Source organism: Sinocyclocheilus grahami, unplaced genomic scaffold (genome assembly GCF_001515645.1).
Source record: "Sinocyclocheilus grahami isolate Dianchi unplaced genomic scaffold, SAMN03320097.WGS_v1.1 scaffold32.1, whole genome shotgun sequence".
In the NCBI taxonomy this organism is placed as follows: domain Eukaryota; kingdom Metazoa; phylum Chordata; class Actinopteri; order Cypriniformes; family Cyprinidae; genus Sinocyclocheilus; species Sinocyclocheilus grahami.
This window is the reverse complement of record NW_015505211.1, coordinates 4,826,206-4,854,189: the sequence shown is the minus strand read 5'-3', so window position 1 is coordinate 4,854,189 and position 27,984 is coordinate 4,826,206. Positions and strand designations below refer to the sequence as shown.

General features: G+C 36.3%; 1 protein-coding gene across 2 annotated transcripts; it reads left to right on the top strand.

The window, feature by feature from the left end:
* Positions 1-27,612, top strand: LOC107578048 (ubiquitin-like protein 3). 2 transcript variants are annotated; one of them, XM_016264055.1, is made up of 6 exons: positions 1-241; positions 335-637; positions 19,029-19,137; positions 21,654-21,740; positions 24,013-24,090; positions 25,853-27,612. In XM_016264055.1, exons 2-6 carry the CDS (start codon positions 611-613, stop codon positions 25,903-25,905), a joined length of 354 nt encoding a protein of 117 aa, XP_016119541.1. In that variant the 5' UTR covers positions 1-241; positions 335-610; the 3' UTR covers positions 25,906-27,612. The 2 variants fall into 2 exon arrangements, with proteins under 2 accessions (XP_016119541.1, XP_016119534.1); XM_016264048.1 differs by having other exon boundaries at positions 1-637.
* The last annotated feature ends 372 nt before the right edge of the window (positions 27,613-27,984 follow it).

The following is a 27,984-nucleotide window of genomic DNA, read 5'->3' as shown; positions in this document are numbered from 1 at the left end:
ACACACATAGCGATCGACATCGCGCAGGTTTTATCTGCCTCACCAGCTCTGCTTTCCCCAGGTTCAGCCTTTCCCCCCGTCAACTGCCGCCATGTTTTTTTGAGGCAGGATGACAGCAGAGAGCGAGCGTAGACGAAGACGGATATAATACTGAAAAAAACCCCCGTCGACTTACAGCATTTTTTTTCGACCAGGCGACGGTCTATTTTTTATTGCGGACTCGCGAGGAACTCATTTCTCGGTATATTTGCAAATACCAATGGCTGAATTGTAGTATTTTGTTTTCCTATGGCGTAGGCACATTTTTTCTATTATATATCCTTTTTTATTTCAGGATGGGAGGGAGTCCTCCCACATAAATATAAAATCCAGAAATTAGTATTTTCTCCGTTTTGAATTTTATGCCATGAAAAAGCAAGAAGTCAGAAGCCTGTCTGAAGAAGAACAACCTATTCCTGCCTGCGCTTAACTAACGTTACTTATAACCAGACTAGCGATCTCTGCATGAGCAACTGCTTTACCACAAGCCACCTGCTGTTTCTAAAGCAAACTGAAGGAAGAAAAACAACTTTTAATCTAAAGTGAGGATACGACAGAACATATTTCAAAGATGACGGCCAACGTCCCAGTTGACATGGTAAGAATTTACTCATTCTGCAAAAGGTTTAACGTAACGTTATTGGTGTTTATGATAAAATGTTGTAATGTTCTTTGAAACTAGTATCTATTTTCATATTTATTTACTATAACGTAATCCAAAAATGAAAGTAAAATTACTGTTTCAATATGACTGGCATATTACTGAGATTATCGTACTTATTCTTTACGTTAGACACTAATAGGCCTACTTAAGTTAGTATTACTTACACCTTGTTACTAGCCACTATGCTAATAGGTTACTATTCCATTGTTACTGGTAACAGATTGCAATATTCTAGATTCTAGTAACAGTTTGAGTAGTAACAATAAACAAAAGAATACTTACTAGTACCTAATGTTTCTTTGGTAGTAAACTCTAATAGCCACCAGCAACAATTGAAATACACGACTAGTCTGAAGTGAATAGTTAATGTATGAACCACAGTTCCCAATAGAATTCAATTAAAAAAATGGCCATTTGTTGCTAGTATCAATTAAATAAGTACTTGTCACTATTGAGATTCTGACTAGTTGCAAAGTAATGTCGACTGAGTACTGAAATCTAATGAATTGTGAAATACTAGTCTTTTTTTTTCTTGATAGTAAAGTTCTTAAAAAAACAAGCAGGCCTACTAGTAACATACAAATTGATACTAATTTGTTTTAATGAGTAAATATGTAATAACATGTGTTTGTCAAAGATTAAAGAAGGTCAATTGATCTCATTGTTGCTTTTGCAAATAGATTGACCCAAGAAAATCCAGAAGGACAGTGTTATAATTAAATGTCTTTGATCACTTTTTGCTCTCCCAGCAATAACCCCATCAAAATTCCACTTCCACTTCAATCAGGAAGGGCAGTAGTGTAAAGATATTCTATCTGATGGGCTACATTGCTGTTCAGACTGATCAGGAAGTGTGATCAGGGAGACTTCGACAACAGTTACTTCCTTGTTTGCACAACTGAAAATGTCTCCAAACGAATGCTCAAAAGGATACTGTCATAGATTTTTTATAATACTCATTGCATGATTGTAGAATGACATTTCAAGCTTTGCACAATGATGTAAGGTCTAATAAACTGAGATTATTAAAACCCCGTGGGTAGTGGTAGTGCTGCTAGTGCTCACAAGTATCCAGAAGGTCGGTGGTTTGAATCTGAGGACGTGGGAAATCAGCTTAAAAACAATAAATTACAGCCCTCGTTGTGTATTAAGATATTGAAACATCAAAACAAATAAGAACTCCTTCTATCGGCGCCAAACTGTAACATTGTGTCCTAGCTTGTTAGTCAAGCATGCTTTGGCCAAACAGCTGATCTGGCTATCAAACTCAAGAGATGCCGACTCTCTGACATTGCAGGGACTCTGTTTGATGTAAGGTACACTGAGGGCTTATGCGATCGGCCCTTACAGTGTGCACATTCAGTTTTCCTTCAGTAACTGCCATTGAGTAGCATTAAAATGTAAATCTGGCCATCAGAAAGGCTCCCTTGGTAACTTTAGGTATTAAAAGAGCAGTGCCACATATTGTTGATTATTAAGGGCAGAAACGTGAGTCGACCCTGATGATGACAATGCGTCTCTTGACGTCTCTACAGGAAGAAAGGTTTTTCTCACACTACGCAAACAGGAACAGAACAGGGTACAAAGTGTTATGTTATAGCCCAAAGTCAGGCATTGATTTTCTAATCTAGCTTTAGAAGGTTTTTAAGGTCATCTTTGAAATCTTTAAACAGCCAAACCTCACAGGAAATCATTTTATATGGATTTGTAAAGGAGTGATAATGATCATTCATTGCTAGCTTTAAAATTAATGCAGAAGCTGCATGACGTTTTTCTACTTTGGGTTTAGGTGCCTATTTTTGGTCTCCCGGAACAGCATGTTCAGTTTTAGGATGAAATGTCCACGAGGTGAAACTTTGAATCATTGTGTGGTCTCCAGCTGAGGGGCATTCAGTTGGGGGATAGCGTTGTCAAACAATGGGAGTGTTTATGTGTGTGTGTGTGTGCATACACATCTTGTGGGTGGGCATTTTAATGAATGGGCTTTTTTTTGTGGAGAGCTCTCACTGTTTCAAAGCAATGAAATGTTGCGGAAGCCTTTCGCCTGTAGGTGCTACATCAGATATACTCCTTTAAAAGATTTCGCTTTGATCAATTGTGAGACTGAGGTGTGAAGGAGAACTCAATACTCCCTGACAGGACCGTGTCACTTTGTGTGGTGTCATGTGGTATTGTGTCCTCTATGCGTAGGGGTGAATTAGTATGGGAGGAATGTCAAGGAAAGACCTCCCCAATGACTGTTGTCCACTCCACACACTTGAGTAGCATTGCTCAGCACTTTCAGAAGTTTAAATTATGTAAAAAAGAATTGAGGTGCTTGATAAACCTACATGTTGAATGAAATTAGACTGAAATCTAATCAGCATCTTGTTATGAGTGGTAGTAATATTGTTTTGATATGTCCTGTAGACATGAAATGTCATTTGTGACCCATTTTACTTTTGTAATGTGACATTTTTGAGTGAAACAGGATATTTGATGTAAAAAAAAAAAGTTGTATAGCTATTTATTACATCTATTGGGCGACGTCCTGGGGCTATTGTATCTTTCAGTCGTGCTACCAAAATGTATCACCGCCCTGCCCGACGGGCTGTCTTAAATACAGGGTTCCCGCGGGTCCTTAAAAAATTTTTTAATTTAGTTGTAGCAAATTTAAGACCATAAAAAGACTTAAATACCTTAAATGGTATAAGAAAAGTCTTAATTATAATTTCAAGAGGTCTTACATTTGGGGACAGAAAGACAAGAATCGTGATATGGCTTAATATGACGATTAAGATTATGATTTCATTGAATAAATATGAGCTGCACGTTCCAAAGTCAAAGTCACGCGGCGTGGGTGTTTTTATATGACTGTATCTCTGAAGGGGACCGACTGTCTTCAGAAAAGTTTTAATGGCATTTTCATTTCATCTTTCCTGTAATGCCTGATAAAGCAGCATTTATTAGCGCAGTGCTGCTTTGTGTACAGTCGTAATTGGGGAAACCACTATTTTTCGATTTCAAAAGCCCCACCTAGTGGCAGAGAACTACTTGGAAAATCTCACATAATGAAGTGGAAAGACTTCGAAAAATTATTTTTTACAGTGTAATTAAGACACAACTTGCTGAAGTAGCATGGTTTCTGTTTGCAGAATTAAACCAGTTTTGTCATTGAGACTTTTGCAAAATTATGTAATCATGCTCAAATCAATAGAACTCATCAGGGAAACAGAAGGATGTGGCTACACAAATCATTTCCTTTGAGAAAATTATAGGCATTTAGGTCATTATAACGTCTGTTTAATGACAGACAGACAGACCCAACCCTTCCGACCCCAAGCAGCCTACCTGCGATGAACTGCCACTGTTTGAACTCTGAGAGGTGGCCAAAGCGAGAGAGAACATCAGGAGAAAGGTACGGGGTAGTTAACGATAAGTGTTTGTGTATAAGATATGGAAAAGTTGTAGAAAATGTTATGAAACACAACACAGTACGTACCACGATTCAAAACATTGCGAATGAACCTGCGTCAACAGCGTGAGAAAAAGACTCCGCATGTTGGCGAGGTATCAGTTTAAGTCTCTCTCACATGCTTAGAAACGTCATTTTCAGAGTTAAAGCTTAGTTTGGAGAAACTGCTTGAAACTGAATTGCAAAATTGTAGAAAAGGTTATGAATGAAAATGATATGAAATTTATGTAATTTATTGGTGATAAATAGAATGGCTCCATATTGATTATTTTAGCACAGCCCTATAATGAAAAACAGCATAAACATACAGAGATGAAGCAAAAAACTGTTTGGTATCTGTTGTATCTATGTGTTTGTGTGAATAAATGCAACAAGTATAACATGGTGAGTACGATTTGCATAAAATGAATAACTCCAGAGAGTGTTATGGGTCAGTAAGGGTTAAAGGCTAAAGAGGGAGCGAGAGAGAAGGAGGGGGAGGAAGTAGCTCAGACTCACTCAATAAAGGATCCTTTCAGTAGAGTGAGTAACAATTACAACAGCTCTTTGAGAGAGGTGCTTGCTCGCACACACGCACGCACGCACGCACACACACTGTCATGGAAAGTTAGAGTGATTCAACGTCAGTTTGTGTAAATAGTTCTCAGTGCCTTATTATAAGTTGTTTTAACTTCTCTGCGGTTGTTTCTACATATTCATTACTGGACTTGAATCAACATATATCTGTTTTTACATGTTTTTAGAGGTGGTTCTGTTCGAGCTTTGTGTGAGTTGGGTAGAGACTGACTGTAGAGGGTTGTTCCACTGTAAACAGTGGCTCTCGCTTGCCTTTATGACATCACTGCACAAGCATTCTCTTGTAGTTTAGTGAAGGCACAGATTCAAATCTCAGGCCAGACTTCTTTCTCATAGAGGCCTCTTCATACCTCTCTCTCCTCCTAGCCAAATGTTTTTTCCCCCCCTGATCTTAAGACGTGATCTGATCGACGATCTTAAGACGTGATCTGATCGACGATCTGTCATTGTTTTTAAAATGGTCACTTCTAAAGCGACCGGTATGAACTATAATTAAAAACAGGCTGATATTTAAAATACGTATCATCAGAGCCATTTAAGAAAATTCAGCATTGTTGAGCAATGAAACAACCAGATTGTTGAATTAGAGTTTTGAATTTATTGTCTGAAAAAGGACAGTTAGAACTGATTCACAGAAATGAAATATGTCAGCTGTTTTGTTTCACTTTAAAGTCAGCATCTTCTAAATGGGCTGTCACTAACAATTATTTTGGTATTCAAGTAGTCGGTCGATTATTCTGATGATTAATCGAGTAATTGTATAATTGTTTCTGGCAATAAAAATAGACCCAACGAACAATAGTCTTTGAAATGACTTAAAATACATATTTAATAGCAATGAGGCAATAATAATTGGTTCAAATAAAATATCAAAAGCAAGCAATCATATAGTTTTATTGAACAAAACAGTTGTAATATAATACATTTTGCACATTGTATTATATCAAATGCCTGCAGAGAGTGCTAATGGCATGACGATTTTTTTTAACACTTTACAGTGTGATCTATTCCTTGTTTAATACTGACTAAACGATACATGATTCTAAATGATTTACCTTATAAATCTGATAGAAGGGTCCACATTGTTCCCAGGTGAATGTTATAAGCAACTCAGACTATGCAAAGTTGCGACTATGCAAACAGCATATGCAAAGTTGTAGTTTGAGACGGTCCGTGCATGTAAATGATAACTGTTTGTGTGGAGCAGCATTTACTGTGAACGAAGCCGCTCGGAGATGCACATAACCTACACGCATATAATTAAAGTGCATATAGGCCTATTTATTTAATTGAATCACAGCATCACAGCTTTTGTGAATTCACAATAGCACTATGCTTTATTATGATTTTTAAATGGTTTCAATATTTTGTGCAGCCTTCGAAAACAGTCTATTAATGCCTTTTATGGATTCTCGCACCGTGGAACGTGCCACTTCCGGAATTTTGCCAGTTAATTGACATGGGCAAAATGCAGTCAAGGATTATTTATTATAATCGAGTACTCAAATTTAATTGAGGAATCGTGACAGCCCTAGAATTATTGTGAATGATTCATCCATGCATATGTTTTTTATTTATTTGTTTAATTTAATTTAATTTTTTTTTACCTTTTCTACTTTTACCTACCTTTTTATCAAAATGTCAAAATCTTCTGTGAAACAACAGACATCTCATTGATAATGTCGGACTTCTCCAAACATTATTCTTACAATTGACTGCAGTTTTACATTTAGATCTGCCTTCATTCAATCAACAACCAATGGATAGAACCAAATCCCTGCCATACACTTCTTTTCTTTTCAATATTCAGTTTCACTCGGATGTCACAATACCTACACAATACCATTATATTGTTACTTTATATCACATAGGGAATGAGCGTGGAGCACTTTTTTTTTTAAATGACTTGGTTCATCATTATTAGAGGTGGGAATCTTTAGGCACCTCACGTTTTGATCTGATTCACATGATGCAATTCCAAAATGATTATTGGCCTACTTTTTCCTTTTTAATTATTCTGTTGTGAATTGAACTGTAGAACATGATATGCTTGGACAAATTAATACAAGATACAAGGATTTATCAATGCAGATTCAACGCAGATTTGTGAGAAAAAAATTAAATACGATTGTATTGCCACATAGCATGCTTGCTGTGTCTTAAAACTGGTGTTTTTTAAATACCATTATGCACTCTGTTTGTCAGAAATAACAAGAAAAAGCTGTAGGACAGACCAGAGTCATGACTTTCTCTGGGAAATCTTCTCTGGGATCGCCTGGAAGAAAAGATAAAAAAAAAAAATATATTTTCAGTCATGAAGTTGGCGCATGGAGCTTTGTCTCCTGTGCTGTAATAATTATGTTTGAGAATGTGTATGATAGTAATAAGAAATGAGAAGGGTGTTTTGCATGGCTGTAATACAGTAGGTTACTATCAAAAGGCCATTTCTATTAGCCGGCCGTCTCTCTGATGGGGAGGTAAGTGAATGGGTCCCCTCCCCCTACTCTCTCTCCTTCTGCAGATGTCTGCCCTTTTTCAGCGGTAGGCACGTGGGCAGGGCCTGCAGGGCAGGAGCCTGCCTGCCTTCATCTGTCTACAGAAGATTAGATATTATTCTCTCATGCTCTGTCTTTGTTCTTTTTATCATCTGTGTTTGTTTATCCTCATTTTCCTTCAGAAAATTAAATATAATTGTATGTCAAAACAAATCTTTTATCTTTTATATTAAATTAATAATATTATCGATTTAGCCTATAAAAGATTTTATATATATAATATGTAAATATTTTAATAACAGTAATTTGGAAATGTACTTATGTGATTGTAATTGGCACGTCATCAGACGACGGGCTTGTATTGATTTCAGTGATATTATCACTCAAGCCCTTGTTTTCCCATCCGGTGAGATGCATCATTTGGGCTGGATGAGCACATGTGAGTATGTCTGTGTGAGTGATCGTCCTTCAGGACTGCTGATAGGGTATCCAGACAGGCTGAGACTGCAGCTGCTGGTGCGGTCGTGATTAAGCACGGAAGCAAAACTTTGTGGTGCTAATGGCCAACATGCGATTTGCTCAAGTGAGTCAGGGAGAAGACCAAGAGCGAGATAATAGAAGTAAAGGACGTTCTAGACATCTTGAGAAAATGCTTGCAAAATGATCACTCTTACCATAGCTATTGAGACTTGGTCTATCATGGAAAAAAATATCGAGGAAGTGGGGAAAGTTTTAGGCACTGTTTTTGTGTGTCGTATGTGTTTTTACAGGAAGTTTTGAATAACCGACAGCCGAAACCAGAGCTTTCATGCTTGTCTGCTCAGATTAATGATGATGATTATTAAGGGACATTATGAGCAATAAAGCATTAAAAGCATTAAGAGAAAATAAAGCCTTTTGAGCCTTTAGCAGAGAGACCAATTTACCATTGCACATTATTCTAACGCAAAGAAAATGTTTGTCCAATATTTTATCAAAATGTAATAACCTGCACCTCCTCAACTTTCCTTTCTGCTGATGAACTTCCTGTTTCTGATGGATAAAGTTAAAATTAATCTTTCTAAATTATAAAATGAATCCATCCAGTTATGTCTAGTGGTCGACCGATATATTGCCAAGGCCGATATATCGGCCGATATTTGGCATTTTTTAAATATCGGCACCGATAAGTTTTCCTGTTTGGCCGATGTGTTCGAGGTGAGACTTTTATTTTGACGGCGCTGAGAGCGGCAGCGCATGAGCACACAGTGCTCACATTCTCCCTCTTGTTCGTCGTTGTCGTTAACAGTTCTGTCTAATACGGATAGAAGTCTGTCTAATAATCAGATAAAACAAAGGAATTAAAATGTATACAAAAAGTATTATAACGATTGCTTTTATATTATTAGTAATAGAAAGGCAAACATTATAATACTTTCTTGTTTGCCATCAGCATTCAGCAAATATGCATTTATATAATTTAAACAAATCTTTGAATGACTAATGAACATTTAATTTCACAAAGCTTGCAAACTTAGTCGGATCCAGTTGTGAGATCTTGTGAAGTGTGCATTTGTATCCTGCATGATAGCGTGTTCTCTGCGTGACGGTCGGTCCGTGCGAATGGAATAACTCAGGAGGAGAGTTCAGCTTCACTGGAGATGCACGATCGACAAATTTTAAACTCGTGATTTCAAATTATGCTGCGCTTTATGCATTTGCCCACTGTCATATTCATGTCTTTTCCACTGTGTGCTGTATGTAAAATGAGTGTTACCTTGGCTTTATTTGAAAAAATATGATTCCCAAATCCCAATGCACACAAGCTTCACAGAATACTGAGTGCCCTGTTGGTTACAGTGTTTATTTCCCTTTTTATTATATTTTCATTAAATATTTATTTATTTGTGAAAAATACTTTGTCATCTAAAGCAGCGGTTCTCAATTCCAGTCCTCTCGTACCTCCGCTCTGCACATTTTGTATGTTTCTCTTATTGCTTCAGACGTTTGTTATATTTGACTGTAAGTGCCCTGCGAAGTGGACATTACCGGATATTCCTCCATGATTCCAGTTCGAAGGGAGCGTATATGTTCCATACAAAAGGGCATTTAAGTGTGCGAGACGTGAATTTACATTGTATTTATTTACAGAGGTATATTATGTCCCACTTCACACTTCTCTAGTTAGTTTCGTTTGTGTGTGAAGACGCTGCAGGCAGCGGCGCAGCGCAAATCTGTAAATGAATATTCTGAAGTGAAGTAAACTTCAATGGATTTCCCCTGCTCAGGGAGTAGGGAGCAATGGACACTGTGTAGGGACCATGTCAATCGGAACACAGTTCATGCACGGAGCTCACTTCTAACGAGATGATGATCTGAATCAGGTGTGTTAACTAAGAGAGACGTGCAAAATATGTAGAGGTGGGGTACGCGAGGACTGGAATTGAGAACCGCTGATCTAAAGTATAAGTATGTTTATTTAACACATTTACTTTTTAATCCATTTTCAGATGATTTCAAATTTCTTAAACATTAATTAAAATAAATAAAATTATATCAGCCATCGGCCACCCTGCTTTCAAAGATATCGGCATCGGCTGTCAAAAAAACAATATCGGTCGACCACTAGTTATGTCTGTATCTGTCTATCCATCTAGTTATTTCTTCTTGTCCATCCATCCGTCCATCTGTCTATGTCTTAAATGTTCTGTTAATACTTCCTATGCTCTTTTCGTCCATTCCTCGCTTTGTTATGAGCATGACGAGGCAAACGCAGCTGAGAGCAAAACCAATCACTTTATGTTCAACCTACCGCACACCAACTCATGCAGAGAACATCCAGCCACTTTTTGTGTTGCTCGTACATGGCAGATTTGCCCATGTGTGTGCGCACGCCCATGACTGCAAATCATTTCTCAAATTCCTGCACAAAATTGTGCCATCCGCAGAGGTCTTGGAGATAGACAGGGAGCTTTACAATTCCTCTACAGGCCCTCTCACAATTTAATTTCCCATGTCTAAATGTGCCATCTAATTCTCAGATCTTATGTCATTTAATGCTGTTATCGCTTTTTCCTGTGCTGCGCTCTTCATAATGTGAAATTAAGAGTCTGTCACACATCTGAAAGATATCACATAATAATGAATGGCCGGGTCTCAGATTTCTGCTCCCGAAAAAATCTGCCCAATATCATGAAGGCACTTTTATTTGAAACAGGAATCATTTGGTGTGCTGGAATCTATTCATTTAGCAGCTCTGTTTAGAGACTAGTTGTCAAAAAAGCTTGCTATTATCAAACATGCTGATTGTGATTGTGCTTTTGGCTCTGGCTGAAATTAGACATTTATCCTTCCATTCCCATGCATTTCAATCTTTCATTTTGGACATGTTCATTGCTTTAACCCCTGCTAATGCAAACAGGCCAGACCATTTCATCTTCTGTTCTGAAAGAGGTGAAGGTGACCTGTAATGTTGAATATCTATGCAAATCCCCCACGCAAACAATGGGTGGTTTACCGTATTCAGCATATTTCTCACCAGAGAAAAAGCAGATCTCTTTTGCAAAGTGGACCAACCTTTTCTGTCTCATGTTGAGAAATAAAAAAAACTAGGTTGTTCAGGCAGACAGAACCTGAAATCGAAGCTTTGTTTTCCTGTATCTGTCCTCTTAGGACAAAAAAAAAATGTATATATATATAAAGGTTTGAAAACACTGGCTCGCAAAATAAACTTTATTAAGTTGTAACCAAGTTTTTTTTTTTATACCGAAATAATTTTATAGATAAACTTTTGGCTTTCTTTGGAATATTGTGTGAAACACAATATTCAGTATGGTGGGACTTGATTTCATCTATTGGGAATTGATTGGATTGTGATTGGGTAAAAAAAAAAAGGTTTTAAAGAGAATATATAGTGTGTTGGATTGGTCCAGACGCTACACTGATGTCTTCTGAAAAAAAAAGTTTCAGAGGTGGAACAAGGCATGCTACTATTCAAAACTTACTATTCAAAAATATTTTTGAAAGTCTCAGCAGTCTTTTGTGTCACATGATCCAGAAATCATTTGAATGTGCTGATTTGGGGCTCAAGAAACCTTTTTTATTATGTATGTTTGTACATTAAGATTCTGTAGTATAATAAAAATTCACAAAAAAGAAACATTTCTTATTATCAATAATATTTTACAAAATATTTTGTGTAAGCCTTGCTACCATTTTCAGGGTTCTTGAATAGAATAGAAAATAACAGCATTTACTTGGAACAGAAACCTTTTGTAACATTAAACATGTCTTTACTGTTAATGTGTCCTTGCTGAGTAAACATACTAATTTCTTTATAGTCTTTTTTGTAATTTTTTTAAAGACATTTTTTTTCTTTAGAATGACATGCACTGATAAATCATTCACAATAACACCAGCAACATGCATTAAGTAAGTAAATGGGGTTGGTTGTGATTTGTTGACTCTTGTTGATTTAAAGCATCCAGACAGTCAGTTTAGTCAGGTAGGTACGGTATATCCCAATTTCAAACTGAGGAACGAAACAACACTTCCATTTCTGGAATGAGATCCTTTAAAAAGCTCAGGCTCCACACTTCCTCAAGATATGCGGGAGAAATCCTGCTAACGCCCTGACTGGTGAAGGAGAGATGAGTGAGTGTGATCACAGTCTTCAAAACCACCTCTGTCTCATCTACATCACAGACTCCTGGAGACAGAGACAGAGACAGAGACAGAGATGACACTGTTTGAACCAACGCTGTGCTGTCAGGGGAAGATGGATGGCTTCCTTTTTCTGTCTCCTCTGTTTATGACTGAGGTTGACTTTGCACACAGAAGCAGACTCTGAATCCATCGAGTAGAATGAATGAGTTTTGTGCCTGACTGAAATGGATTTTCAGGACACAGAAAGAGAAAATGATCATCTTTTGAGCAGTGTGGTCATATTTTCTCAATTCTGTGTGGATTTTTCATTTATCTGTTGTTCTGACTGATTATGTCATGCTTAAAGCATTTTTTCGAAGATCTCTCAAGATTATAGCCTTTGTTCAGAGCCCTTTTCGTAATGTCATCTTATTTATATGATTAGTTAGTTTGTCTGAGTGATGCTTTGGTTAATGGAACTATTTTTATCAGTCACATCAGCAGACCTCGACAGTAAGGACGTTATGACATTGTGCATTCATTCACATGTTTTTTAGACTTGCAAACATAAACACTGACTTTCTGTGATGCATTCATTGAATGCTGTTGCAGATTCTGCTCATTTAAATATGCCACCTTGCTACAGTAATCTACAGTAGCTGGCTAATATAGGTGAGGTTAGCCAAAATTGATGAAAGAATGTTTTCTAAAAAAGTGTTAAGAATTTATATGGATCATTAAGTAAAATTACAGCTGGATAATTTCTTTCAGTTTAAAAACGTACACCTTAGAAATGAATTCTTTGCCGTATCCTTTTGCAAAATGTTTTTAGGTTTAATGAAACATGAAAAATTTAAATAATTGCTATAAAATAACATACATTTTTTTAACAACAATTCTATGCTTATTTATATTCTATATAATACATATTTTAATATTTATAATTGAGATATTTCTAACCAATAAAATATATAGAAATTATTTATTTTTTGTAGTGGGGTCCGTAAAAATATCAGCTAAACAACGTAATAAAAATGATGTATTATTAAGCTTCGCTGATTTGTCATATGTACTATTAGAATACTGTACAGTTTATTTTTTGTCTCAATAAATGCTACATTTTCAGTATAATAAGTCCATAATGATATTTTAAGCCAGCATGGAACTTCAATTGTATGTTTGCTAATGAACAGCACTATAATATTATTCCTGGGGTACATGGTTTTTCCCTCTAGATTTTTCTTTGTCGTGTCTAACCTTTGTCTTTTAACTTTTTCCTATTGTTGTGGCTTCTCCCCATCCATTATTATTCTTGGGTAATCCAATCACGAGTGAATGGCGCTAAACACAGCTATAAATAAATTGCATTTTGAAGAAATTTTGTGATCCTGTCATTTAAAGAATTTTGTAGTGTGAACTAAAGTAAGTCCTGATTTTGTTGATAATGTTGAACTTAGAATCAAGCTTGCATTAGGCTTGTGTGGTCTCAATCCCTAATGGCTCTTCCTGTGAATCAGACGTGTTTCAGGTGACTTTTTTTGGTTTTAGAACGTCATGTCATTGTTCTTTAACCAGCTTATACAGACATCGCCAATCTCACCATAGACCTCACTAATTTCCACTCCGTCCAAAACGGACAAATCCCTGCTGGAGGCGTTGTATCTAATATTGTTTTCATTGATGTGCGGTTGCGTAAGTGCTGTGAGTGTGTGTCTGTCTCCTATTGCGTAAACGTCATTCCCAGAACAATCTGGCAGACCTCTGTTCTGAGATGGGCAAAGCCGGTCGACGTGTCACATCCACTGTGGTCAGCATTTGTTGTGGCTGCTTTTAGTTCAGATGTCCTATCTGATACACTCAGCAAAGCTCTCTCTCTCACTCTCACTCTCTCTCTCTCTCTGTGTCTCTTGGCAGAACCACTGGGTTGTTTATCTTTCTCAAGCAGAGAATCTCCTGCTCAACTTGTGATATCCAAAATCTGCAACCACCAGAAAAATCTCTAGTGTTTCATGCTCTGTTTTTAACTAGCTAACCTGAAGCACCTGCTCTGGATGACATATCTGTTTTCAACCAGTCAGCTATGGAAAGACTACTGCGGGTGTTATTTGGCATCGACAAGCACCTTGCAGCACGGCATCACAATACAGGTGTCACAATTCAATATTATTCATCGCAATTTTGCAGTGAAATTATATTATCTACTAAAGTGCATAAAGTCCATGAGCGTAATATCAACATACTAGTAAAAGACCAATAAATCTGCAATATTTTGCCTTTATTTTAAGATTATCAGCATCGGCCAAGAACCACACCTGCTTAACAAGTGATACCTACCCTAGAAGTATCCTGTTATCTGTTTCATTTGATATTTTCTTTGTGAATTTTGGTTGACTATTGCAACATTGTATAAAATGAATATATATATATATATATATATATATATATATATATATATATATATATATATGTATATAATGTATAAATATATATATATAAAAAAAGTTTTTATATATAAAAATTGCCACTAATTTATATATTTTTTAAATCTATGCATTTAATTGTATTTTATATATAGAGAGAGTATAAAATAAGTGCTAGTTTAATATTTGTATTTATGTTTTTGTGTATATTTATGTATTTATATATAACAGTCCTATCTTGTAAAGCTTTATATTTATTCGGTCAGAAATTACTTGTGTGCAACCTTTGTAAAATCATTTTTTTTTTTAATTCTGTAAAGTCATGGCATTTCTTCATTCAGTTAAAAAAAAGTTTTCTTTTTTTCTTAATCATGCCTTAAACACTAAAAATAATGCTGAAAGTATGAATATGATATTTTAAATACATTTTTCACATGGAATGAATTTATTGGCTTTGTTTTGCTTTATGTGTTTCTCTAGTATGAATCTAGTTTCCACATAAGCAAATCTTTCCATAACACAGGAGATCCCATCGCTGTCCTGTGGCCTCACGAGTGAGGTGCTACATGTTGTTTGTGTCCCTAGGAAAGTGCTTGTGTGTGCAGGAGCGTGGGGATTGGTGGAGGGGTGATTACATCAAACGTTCCCCCTGAAGGGTTGGTTGCGGGGGTCCGGGGCTTCCTAGGCTGGGATTGGTGAAAATATTTTGTAGGGAAACAGTAGTAGACTTGGCTGTTGAGTAGTGTAATAATGTTTGGCATAGCAACTACTGTCTTCACAGAGAGGGAACCACCTGCCACCGGGCATAACCAGTGCCAGTGTCATCCTCGCCTATGAAATCATTCACCAGCGGATGTTTTCTGCTGAGATTGTTGTTGTTGAAGTTCCTCGGAGGCATCGATGCATGTCGTATTACGTCATAGTGAGATTTTGTCTGATCACCAAGGAGATTCGAGCAGACGTATCCCAGCATAACATATTTCTGCTATTAAAGCTTTTCCTCGAATAAATCAACGTCTGCTTGGCATTCACCAGGTGAAGATGATATGTCATCATTACACAAAGATGTGGAAAAGATGGAGTGACATAATGAAAGATGAGCTGCGGCGAGAGAGGAGGAGACAGATGAAGAAAGACTCTGCCTGCAGGTGATTCAGGTCAGCGCTCTCACAGATGAGCAGCTGCCACGGTTACCATCTCTATGGAAACTAGGAGGTGTTCCATTGCGTTAGAACTGCCATCCTGATGTTTTTGATGAACCACTAGCTGGTGAATGCCAGCTCATTGATTGAGTCCATGCAGGAGAATGACATGCCTTTTCATAACCGGGGTGGAAAAATATGAAACAACAATTATTTTTTACTTCCTAATGTGATGTATTTTAAGTTAACAAGATATTCATGAAAGAAAAAATGTAGGGTTTTATTAGATTTTGCCCATTGAGAATTGTTTGGTAAGGGCTTGATGATGTCATCTGAAAAGAGTTTTTTTAAATTAATAAATATACAATAACAGACATTTTTTGTCACAATGTTGACAACATATTTGTATTAAAAAGGTTTTAATAATTTTTTTTACTTTAATCAGCAATGTCATGCCAGTGTAAAGAAAAGGGTGAGCTATTGGTAATAATATTATATAATTAAATATAATATAATATAATTGATATGGGTAATTAAATTGCTGTAATTAAAGGACCACTTATTTAATACAGTATTTCGGTGAAATATATTCAATATATTTAAAAATATTAAATTTACATTTATTAATTGCCAAAGCTGTTTTTAAATATAATCAATGTTTCATTAATGCATTAATACATTTTGGTCTGTTAATCAATGCCAGTAATGTCAAACATAGCCATATATAAGCCAATTAATGCTTAAATATTACATATATACGATAAAAAATAAATAAAAATAAGTTCATGCATTGTAATTGTAATAAGTCTCTTGTCCTCACCAAGGCTTTGAATTAAAAATTCAGTAAAAACATTAATAATGTGAAATATAGTTACAATTTAGTATATATATTTATTTCAATTTAATATAATGTAATTTATTCCAGGCTTAATACTCTCATGATCCTTCAGAAATCATTTGAATATGATGATTTGGTGCTCAAGTAACTTTTCTGCTCATTATCGATTTTGAGAGCAGTTCTGCTTAAGATTATTTCTATGGAATTCTTTTGTATCGTTATAAATGTGTTTTTACTGTCATTCTTCAATTTAATGTGTCAAATTAAAGTATTCATTTCTTTATAAAAAATCTTACTGACCCCAAAATTTTGAAAAGTAGTTTATATTTGACATATTTCCAAAAGCATTACCATTCAGAATGTTATGTAGCACATTTATTGTCTTTTCTTTATGTTTGGAGGATATGAATACTAATCTGAGGATAGGGGTCTTCTGTTGCACTTTAATTTCCTGTTTTCTGACATATATAAATTAGCCTATGTCTGTTAAAAACTGTGAATTGGCAAAAATGTGTTCAGAAATTCTGTGATAAGTAGATTTCCTCTGGTATTTCCTTCCTGTGCGGTGCCTTCATAAAATAGCCACATACTAATCCGAGCCTAAATTAGATTTGCGTGTGTATGTCTGCGTGTTCATCCAACCATTTCTTGGGCAAGTGCATGCATGTGTGTGGCTGTTTGTTGACTGATACTCTTGGCTTAGATGGAGACTTAAGATTTAAGATTGTGTGTGAGCTCTGAATGAGTGGTTTGAGCGAGCAGGCTTGCTTCTGGCTCTAATCTGATTCTATAAAGTGCTTAGGAGGATCTTTGTTTCCATCTGGTGGTTTTCACTCTGTTACATCACTGCAGCTGGCAGTTTGTGTGTGTGTGGGTGTGTATAGAGGGAGGAGCTTAATACTGGATCCTCTGATGTCAGAGACTCGCATAGTAACACACGTGCATTGGACATGCACGGCCCCGAGCCCTGTCTCTCAGCTTGATGCCTCCTGCTCTTGGGTTTTTAAATGGGTGACACTCTGGGAAGTGAATGAATATGATAATGAACGTTTTGCAATTTGTATTGCTTGAGTACTTGTACAAACAGCATAATTGTGCTGACTGAATGACTGGTGGTTCGCAATCAAAGAAAGGACGCAATGAAGGACATATGAAAAATGTATGAAAGAATTTCTCAACCATCCAATAAATGACCCCATACTGAAACTTTATCTAAAGCTATGCCAACTATGCCAAGATTCAGAGAAAATGGAGTGTGATATTGACATCAAATCAATCAAAATTCCATCAAAAAACGTAACCTTTTTTGTTTTAGACTATTAACATATACAAACATATACCATGGTAATATAGCAGATTATTTCAGATTTGCCCTGCCTGTTTTTTCACAGGTGCCACCTCAACTAATCAACTAAAAGTTTATTTTTACCAACATACTTAAACGTTTTAGAAATGTATATATATCCATGTGTTATTAATATATTTTTTATTATTAACATTAGCATTTTATTATTATATAACATTATGTATTTATTTATTTATTTATTTTACAAAAATAGCGACTTATTTTTTTATTTTATTTTTTACAACATATGGTTTTAATTTAAAATAATTGCTGGAAGTTCTGCAGTTAAGTTATTAGGCTAAACATAATTTAATTATATAATTGTGTTATGGGTGAAAATTCCATTTAAAACTTGCCATTGTAATGTTGATATGTCAAAAAAAGTAGTGTTGTTCACAAAAATCTTTCTTGTCATGTCTGTGCTTCTAGAGATTTTTTTCAACGTGATATTAAAGCCAATATGAAATTAAAGTTAACCCTACTTCATTTATTTCAAATTGTTTTGCATTATTTATGTTTGTTTTCATTATTTTTTACATTTTATTTTTATTTAATCTCATTCTTAAATTCCCCTCAGTAGCTATGTTTCCATCCAAAGATTAGAATTAAATTTATGCGCAAAACTGGAATATCACATAAAACATATGCGAATAAAGCACCGTTTCCATCCAACGAGTCAAAGAGAACAAAATCGTCACTTCCTGGTAAACTGTGGCACTAAATATCACATAGAATTTAGGAGAAGCCACTGAATATAATAATTTTCATATATGATATAAATTACTTGCACTTCAGAGCAAGCAGACAAAACACAATAAATGCTGTCAATGCTTTCGGAGGTGGATGCTGCTGTTTGGGAACGCAGTCGTGTAACAATTATACAGAAATACTTTGACGACAGACTTTGCTCAGGCATTTCAGAATGACCATAACAACATATAGATGCTGTGAACAAGATCGGTCCGCTGCTAGTCAAGTTATCCCGTCTCATAGCACAAAGTCACATGACTTTTTCGATGCGCATGAAGGAATTTATTCGGTAAATGTGTTTCCATCGTAGTTTATGCTCTTTTTTTCTTATCGGATAAAAAGTTTATCCTACTCAAATGTGCGCATACGTTTTTTTATGCACATTTTTTGAATTTACGCGCATCTTGGCATTTCCATCCAGCGTTTTTTTTAATGTGATATTCCAAAATGCGCATAAAAATAGGTGGATGGAAACGCAGCTAGTGTAAACTACTGTTTTCTTTCACATTTTGATTTCTAGAATATATTTAAACATGGTAAGTGGAGCTGAGAACACTCGGAAATACGTCACACCACAGAGTTAAAATGGGATGCGAATGCCGTTTCGTGTTGATGCTGAGGAAGTGTGGGGTGGACTCTGACTGAGCTTCTAATGGCTCTTTTGTTTGTGTTTGTGTTTCAGATCAACTTGAGGCTCATCTTGGTGAGTGGAAAAACAAAAGAGTTCCTGTTCTCGCCAAACGACTCCGCGGCCGACATCGCCAAGCATGTGTACGACAACTGGCCAATGGGTGCGTGATGATTCACATCTTAAAGCACACTTTTTTTTTAATGTGTCCCCTCAGTAGACTGAAACGGTTGGCTCGTGTGAAGGATTTTCAGGCTATTGTTTCCAGGCATTGAGTAGATTCCTCTTTACATCCTTTTTCTTTGTTCAGATAATCTGTGCCGCAGACAAATCTGAGTCTGACTGAGTGGTAATCCTGCGCAGAGCTAGATTCCACTCACTGTATGCTGACCTAAAGTCAATGACAGTACTGAAGGGTAAAAACAGAGCGTCTGAGTTTGTGTGTTTATACATCTGTCTGGCCGCATGTGTCTGACGTCTGTGAAGTGGGGTTTTCATTCAAATTTTCCACAGATACTGTTCTAGCTGAATCTGTAGGTTATCATACACACATACTGCTACCTCTGGTTTTTAGGGAAGAGCAGATGGTATCCAGACTCCTCTTTCATCTGTTTCTGCACTGTGCCTTGGCAGCCCATCAGAAATGACAAGTGCTTTCAGGGATGTGGCCACAAGCTCAAGTTTAGCATTTTTCCATCTGATTCATCTCTAAAAAAATACTGTGGTGGTACCATGGTGCTGTGACAGTATGATACCATAGTATTTTGATATTTAAACTATTGGTCAAAAGTTTGGGGTTGGTAAGATTATTTAAATGTTTTGGAAAGTCTCTTATGCTCACCAAAGTGGCTTTTATTTGATCAAAAATACAATAAACAGTAAAATTGTAACGTATTATTACCATATAAAATAACTGTTTTCTTTTATGAAGTATTTTAAAATGCAGCATCATTACTCCAGTCTTTAGTGTCTCATGATCCTTCAGAAATCATTCTAACATGCTGATTTGGTGATCAAGAATGATCAATGTTGGAAAACTTGATGTGTAATATTTCTGTGGAAAATGTGATGCATGTTTTCATGGTTCTCTGATGAATTGAATGTTAAAAGAACAGCATTTATTTGATATACAGTGGGTACGGAAAGTATTCAGACCCCCTTAAATTTTTCACTCTTTGTTATATTGCATACATTTGCTAAAATCATTTAAGTTAATTTTTTTCCTCATTAATGTACACACAGCACCCCATATTGACAGAAAAACACAGAATTGTTGACATTTTTGCAGATTTATTAAAAAAGAAAAACTGAAATATCACATGGTCCTAAGTATTCAGACCCTTTGCTCAGTATTTAGTAGAAGCACCCTTTTGATCTATGTGTGAAAAACTTGTTGCATCTTTCCCAATAAGACTCATGGCTGTATTAGATCAAAAGGGTGCTTCTACTAAATACTGAGCAAAGGGTCTGAATACTTAGGACCATGTGATATTTCAGTTTTTCTTTTTTAATAAATCTGCAAAAATGTCAACAATTCTGTGTTTTTCTGTCAATATGGGGTGCTGTGTGTACATTAATGAGGAAAAAAAATTAACTTAAATGATTTTAGCAAATGGCTGCAATGTAACAAAGAGTGAAAAATTTAAGGGGGTCTGAATACTTTCCGTACCCACTGTATATATAAAATAATTAAAAAATAAAATTACTCTAAATTTTTTAACATTAGTGCACATGACATACTCATATCCATATACACATTTTATATGATACTCCAAGGGACCCCCCCCCCCCCCCCAAAAAAAAAGTTATCATGGTTCCTTGTTCAAAAAACATAGTAATACCATCATTGCTGAGAAAAAAATGGACTCCAAGCCTAGTCAAGCTGGTTAGATGAAGTTTTGCTAGCATTAGAAGGGTTTTCTGAGTGACTGACCACCTAAACTATCTTAAACCAGTCTGAGACCAGCAAACCATATTAAGCTGTTTAGGCTGTTTTTTTTCTGCAGGAATGAGTTTTATTTATTACCGTTTCTTGCCCCATAATTTGTCCTCTAAGGGAATTCAAGGTTTATTTTAGTTAAAGTAATTTTATTTAAATTTCTTGCTTTGAATAGCTCTTATGAAAGTCATCAGCCTTTAATTGTCAAAAAGAATATTGATGAAAAAGCGAGGAAAAAGAAAGGCCTTCTTTGTTGTATAGTTCGTAAACTCCATCGGGGTGGTCCGGGATTGAATCAGAGTTTTATTCATAGCATACAAGCACAGCGGAGCTTGACCTTATGAGGACACAGAATGACCCTCACTCGAGTCTTGTGACTGATTGAGTCAAGAGTGAGAAAGGGATGGGTAGGTCATATGAATAAATTAATGAAGAGAAAGAAAAGAGTGAAAAACTAAGGAAGCAGTAGCATGGAGGTGTGCAGACTAGTGTGTTTCTAGGGGACAGTTCACCCAAAAAGTAAAATACTGTCATCATTTCCTCACCCTCATGTCATTCCTAACCTGGATGACTATCTGTCTTCTGTGTATGACTGAAATTTTGGTCTCTTTCTCATGATTTTTATGGAAATTCTCCTTTTGTGTTTCTCATGAATTGCAGTGCTGAAAATGACGCTGTAACCAATCACAAAATTTGTATATGTTGTGTAAAATTCCTCTAAGTTGTTCTGTCTTAAACAGACTGGGAAGAGGAGCAAGTGAGCAGTCCGAACATCCTGCGCCTCATCTACCAGGGCCGATTCCTACACGGCAATGTGACGCTAGGAGGTGAGCCGCCCTCCCACACTCCTCATTACCATTAATAATATCACATCACACATGCTCTGTTTCTGTTGATTTTTTATTAAAGGGGACATCGGATGAAATTTTCACTTTTTTGCGTTTAGTTAGGTTTCTTAAGTATGTTAAAGACATTTCATGAAGACCCTAAAGAATCATACCAACTTGTGGAAAATGGAAATCATTCCTCACTAGGGCTGGGTATCATTCAAAAATTCTCAATATCGATTTCCAGTTTCCATATCTTTTAGGCTACGTTTACACTAGTGCGTTTTTGTTTTAAAACACATAGCTCAGACAGAATCATTATTTCTATTCATTTTCCATGGATTTACTGATGAGCATTAGCTGTTTTTAGTGCTGTCTGCCTGACTCAGAGGAAGCTCATTCGCTGCTCATATGTCAGTCATATTAAGCGTTCATAACTCGCCCTGTCTCCTATGACGAACATCCATTACACTTCCGCATTCAATTCTGTACATAAGAAACCCATGAAAACATTTCCACGGATGAAACATGAAGCTAATAAACACTCGATTACGACAGTATATGATTTGTACATGATTTTCATGGGATTCTGCCTATTTTCATAACAATACAGGGTGCTTAGCAGGTGTAGCGATTAGCTTGATATAAAAGGCTACAAATCGCATATTTCAGCAGCATTATATGGCCAAAACACACATTAGATCACAATCAGAAGTTATTACAAACACTCGATGGTTTAAAGTGAGTTTTGAGTAAAAGCGTAGTATAAATCTTATAAATTGTCTTACGGAGCATGATGCTATAGTGTGCATGAACAGTGATGCAACATGCGTTTTCGGTCATGTAGTGTGGACGGAGATCTTTTCTGAAACACAGTGGAAATGCCAGTATGGACGAGGATTGTTTTCATTTTAAAACGCCGTGTTTTTCCCTTGATGCCTCACCAGAGCCAATCACGAGCACTTGATTTAGGCACATCAAGCATGCTGCATGCTTATTGGTTCATTGACATTGCTGCGATTAAGTATCGAAATTTAGTACCGAATGACAAGTCATTTTTTGATACTCGATGGTATCGAGGCAATTCGGTTGGTTCCTAAAAAGTATCGAACTTGATACTCAGCCCTATTCCTCACAGTCCAGAATCATGGGTCTAACAGATAAGAAGTTGCTTGACTTTTTCTCTGCCAGGTAAATCCGCTGTGTCCCAGTGGACTGTTATGATGGCACAGATATTTATTTTGGCTTTGTCTTGGTTTATTTCAAGCCAGGGTGCAGTGTGGTTCGATTTCATCATAGTTCAGCTGATTGTAAGTACGTACCCAAAAATTCAGCTCCCAGTCCCAATACACCTAAATGTTTCTATTCTCAAGTCGTGAATAGAGTTTTCTGATTTAAAAATAATCCCAGAATGCAGAAGCGAGTTTTTCATGGAGCTTGGAAGGAAAGGAGCAGACTATGAATGTAGGAAAACACTGGCCAGCAGACCTGTCATCAGGGAGAGAAAACAGGGAGGAGAGGAAATTCTTTGGGCATGAAAAGGAAGCATTTTTTTATTTGATTGGCCATCCCTCAAGCAACAATAAAAGATTAAGTGGGTTTGTCAATGTCTGTATAAGAAAGTATATGAATATCTGTCTGTCTAACTGTCTAAATGTCTATCTGTCTGTCTGTCTGTCTGTCTGTCTATCTGTCTACCGTAGAAATATGTTTTTACTAATAATACACAAATAAATCCTAGTTAAGTGCTAAATTCTCTTTAAATTTGATGAGGCCTTTTAAATATATGTGACCTGTGAAAAGTTTAACTATGATATTTTTCACTCATAACCAGGGGTTTTGTCAATATATTTTGTCTGGGCAAAGTTTTCCCATGGGTGAATAACTACAAGTAAGTGAAACCTCACAACCAGCTCCAATTCCTGAACTGTTCGACCGATGACGTGATGGAGGAGTGTAGGCAGGGTTTGCCAAAAAAATGTCACTTTGATAATACACGCTGACTCCTTCTTGATTCAAGAGATCCAAGGCATGGAGACTGAGTGTGTCTGTGGGGCAGAAGGCAGCAGCAGTGCTCTCAGAGTCAGTGACGACTCTCAATAAGGCACAAGCTTAAATGCTGCACTCTCATCCAGGGGTTTACATGTCATCCTGGTCCTCTGTTCTATGACTTCATCCCCTTGAAAAGTGACTTTGGTGACTTAGATGTACAGCTGCATTAGTCTCTAGTGTCCTTTCGGTCCAACACTCTTTTTTGTCTTATGTCTTGCAGCTTTAAAACTGCCTCTCGGAAAAACCACAGTGATGCATTTAGTTGCCAGAGAGACGCTGCCTGAGCCAAATTCCCAAGGTAACCATTCTGCCCTCTTGTCTTTTCTGTCCACTCCTCCTTCACTTTTTCACACGCTCCCTGCCTCACTGCAGCCTTCACTTTGTTCAAAAATGACCAGTTTATATGTGGACAATTCTCACCCTCCAGCAATATTTCAGTTTTCAGAATTTTTAATGTTTTTTTAGCCAAAATATAAAAAACCCGGTTACATGACAGTTCTGAGTGAAAAAATAGGAAGATAAATGTAATGCTTGTTGAGCTTATTCTGCTATATTAGCAGATGTTAAAGGTGTTAACTTTTTTAAGGTTAAAATGTTTTTATTCAAATACTGGACTGAAGGCACATTGTCATGAAATTTGAGACAGATGATGCGCAATTGATTTATGGTTTCAGCATAGAAATAAATGATGTATGTATACTATGTATTTGTAGTTATTAATTGGAGTATGAGGGACACACTGGATACTGACAGAGAGTTACTGGTTTCTAATAATTTTCAGGTTAATTCTGTTTTGATAATATTGAGCATTAATTTATAGAGGATTTTTAAATTTATTATCATTATTTATTTTTTACATTTTATTTAAGGGTTACCCTATATAAACCTTACTGTTACTCAGTCCCTAGTTAAAATAACAATAATATTTCAGTGTAAAATAAAACAAAATATACATAAAAAAAACTAACAGTAAACCACACATAAAATAAAATAAAATTAACATTAAAATAAAATAATTACAATACAATTAAAATACAAAGTCTGGAATTGTCACTTATAAGGTGCTTTAAATATATATTTTTCATTTTTAATCCTTTTGCCTATGAGATAATATTCTCAGTTCTGTTTGAGTTTCTATTTTAAATAAAATGTATTTTATATCATCATTATTTATGTATGCTGAAGCACTTTGTGCTTTGACAGTAGGGGTGTTGAAATGATTCATTTCTACGATGCATCGCGATGCAGACGAGGACAATTCGGTGTCGGTTCAGTAATAGACCATAACCGATTTTCTGACGTCATTGTGTTACGGTAGCATACAATGGCAGAAGGAGGCGAGATGCGAGTGCGAGTAATTAAAAATGCTCCAACTACGTAAAAAGCCGACATCTGGGCACATTTCGGCTTCTATGAACAACCTGGTAAGCAGTGCATCATCAGTGCATCGTGATGCATCGTGATATCGAATTGAACTGAATCAATGACATGATAATCGTAACGAACCGTGAGACCAGTGTAGGTTCACACCCCTATTTGACAGAATCTTTGCTAGGTCCTGCTGTCTTATTTATCAGTACTGAAGACCATGGCTCTGTTTGCTGCCTACATGGGTAGCTACCTTTTAAGTCACTGAAATAGAACCTCTTATGTGATCGATTTGGAGTGTTTTACATGCTCCTTTACACGAAAATGCACAGAAAACTGATTTTGTTAAGCTAATTCTGTAGTACTCGAATAAGCATAAAAATACAGTACATGGCACATAATTATTTGCTAAAATAGTAATTAACAATATTATTATTCATTATTAATATTATTAGTAGTAGTATTAACAATACCGTTTTATATCGAATGCTTGTCAAGGATTAATTCTGAGTAGAGAATATATGCAGAATGAAATATGCATCTTAGAAAGAAACATAATTATGTTGCCTACCTCTTTAAGAACAGAATTTCTGTAATGCCTTAAAATGCTGTCTAGATAGGCAGTAGGTTTCAGAACAGAACCATTGTTTGTTTTTGCGCAATAGTATTAAGCTTCTGTGTTTTTGTTTCAGGTCAGAGGAACCGGGAAAAGACTGGAGAGAGCAACTGTTGTGTGATCCTGTAAATACATCCCTTCATCCCTCAGAACGAGTGTGTCCTGTCACCCTTCGCCCATGCTGCTTAAACCCAACTAATCACACCTGACTCCCACGAGCACCTAACCAGAGCAAGAGATTAACTTCACCTGTACAGGAAAGAATCACCTGAGAGAGAGGGCGAGACACGGATCAGAGAACATTTCGGCTTTGCATAGACCATATTTAAGCCCAAAAATCTGAAAAGAAAATACATCCCACCTTCACACACACGTTTCCACCCTTTCTAACACCTTCACGTGCATCCATGAACTCCAACAGACCTGTAACTCATTCAGACACACACACACATACACATACACACACACTTCTCCCCTTCTGCCAGTTTGCACATGGAGGAGGCCCTCGTTTCTGTATTTTATTGCACAGTTACATGAATGATTCAGTGAGGAAAATGAGACTCTTGATTCTTCCTCTCAGGAGGGAGACGTGTGAGGGGGGAAATAAATTTACACAGGGTCTGACGAACTTTTCACATTTATCGACTCGCCACGCGCTCACCCGGCTTGGCTCGGATCTGGTGCGGAGGTGGAAAGGCATGCCGTCGCCTACGTCTGAAATAATAGCACTCGCTTCACCGACAGATTAACCTCCACTACTGTCACCCTCCTGGACTGTTTTCGTCAAATGCTAATCTCCACACATAGTCTTGTTGATTTCAGCGCAGGAGAACAAGTATTGACGTGCCTGATGAATGATTTAGAAATGTTTATTATACATTTCCGTGCATTTTAAATGCCCCATTAATGTTTTGGAGATCCAGTGTCCTGCTTTAACAAGTTCCTGTACCCCGGAAGTGCTCGATGTTAGCCGGTTCAGGTGTGTTTGAGCACAGTCGGGACTTTGTAGGTAGATCTCCAGAAGTTGGTTGGATTCACTCGTGGAAAGTCTAAAATATGCGTAATGAGTAACGGTAACATTTGCGACTGTGTTTTGACAGTCAATCAGTGTTGCTCCTGCCCTCTTTAGATAGATCTGAGCTGCTCTCTTTCAGGAAGGGTAATAAGATTTATCCCTTTAATTTCTAAGTGTAGTGGCGTAAATTAATGCTTGCTTTTGGAGCTAGAAGATAACTATGAAATTAAGTTTGGCTCGGTTTCTATTTCCCCTTCCTTGTTAGATATAAAATTTATTTGCACAACACAGAAACATGAGCTGTTTCGTTTCTAAATCGGTGTAATATTTCTTTCCCCTCCTCCCTTTTTAATATTTTTCCAAATGGGAATTGCATTCGAAGGTTACATATGTGTAGAGTATATTTAATATGAATCTTATAGAGAACATAACTATAGATTGTTGATATATATATTGGTGTTTAGTGTATGATAGTCTCAAAACAGTTAGCACATTAGCATTTGGAGCAGTGACAGTTTCATGTACTTTAATAGCAGCAAATCCCTCTCTAATTACTGTTCTCTTATTTTTTTTCTTCAAATGTTCATAATTTGATATGTTTTTTTCTTCCTTTTTCTTTTTATGTGGTCTTTGCTTTTTGCTTTTTTAACACCGCACTAGGTCTGATAAATATTGGTCCTTATCAGGGTTCAAATACATACTGTACAGAGCTGAAGTTTTTAAAAAGATAATTGTAAATAAACAAATGCTTCTCATTCTCTAAACTACAAATGCAAATACATCTATAAACTGAATAAAGAATCCAGAATATTGAAGTGAAATACTTGTTGCTTGCTGTGTTCATCTTCAATTTGTTTATAGTTAGTTTGAGTGGGCAAAATTTATATAAGGTAATGTAATCTAATCTAAACAATTTTTAGCACTTTTCTGTATTTTTATTATTCTATTCTATGTTTATGTTTTTACTTACAACACTTGAGAAAACACACGCAAGTAATGTGTATTAATTCTGTATATTTCATTTCTCAGTATAAATTTCACTGTATTTTTCAGAAATTCAGCATATAAATGTGTGTATGTGTGTGTATAATATATGTATGTATGTATGTGTGTGTGTGTGTGTGTGTGTGTGTATGTGTATGTATGTGTATATATGTATATATATATATGTGTGTGTGTGTGTGTGTGTGTGT

Bases quoted from the DNA above. Each gene is read 5' to 3' on its own strand.
- LOC107578048 (XM_016264055.1), top strand. From the start codon at position 611: ATGACGGCCAACGTCCCAGTTGACATG. The intron at 638-19,028 runs GTAAGAATTTAC...TTTGTGTTTCAG, and splicing joins CCAACGTCCCAGTTGACATG to ATCAACTTGAGGCTCATCTT. The intron at 19,138-21,653 runs GTGCGTGATGAT...TGTCTTAAACAG, and splicing joins GTACGACAACTGGCCAATGG to ACTGGGAAGAGGAGCAAGTG.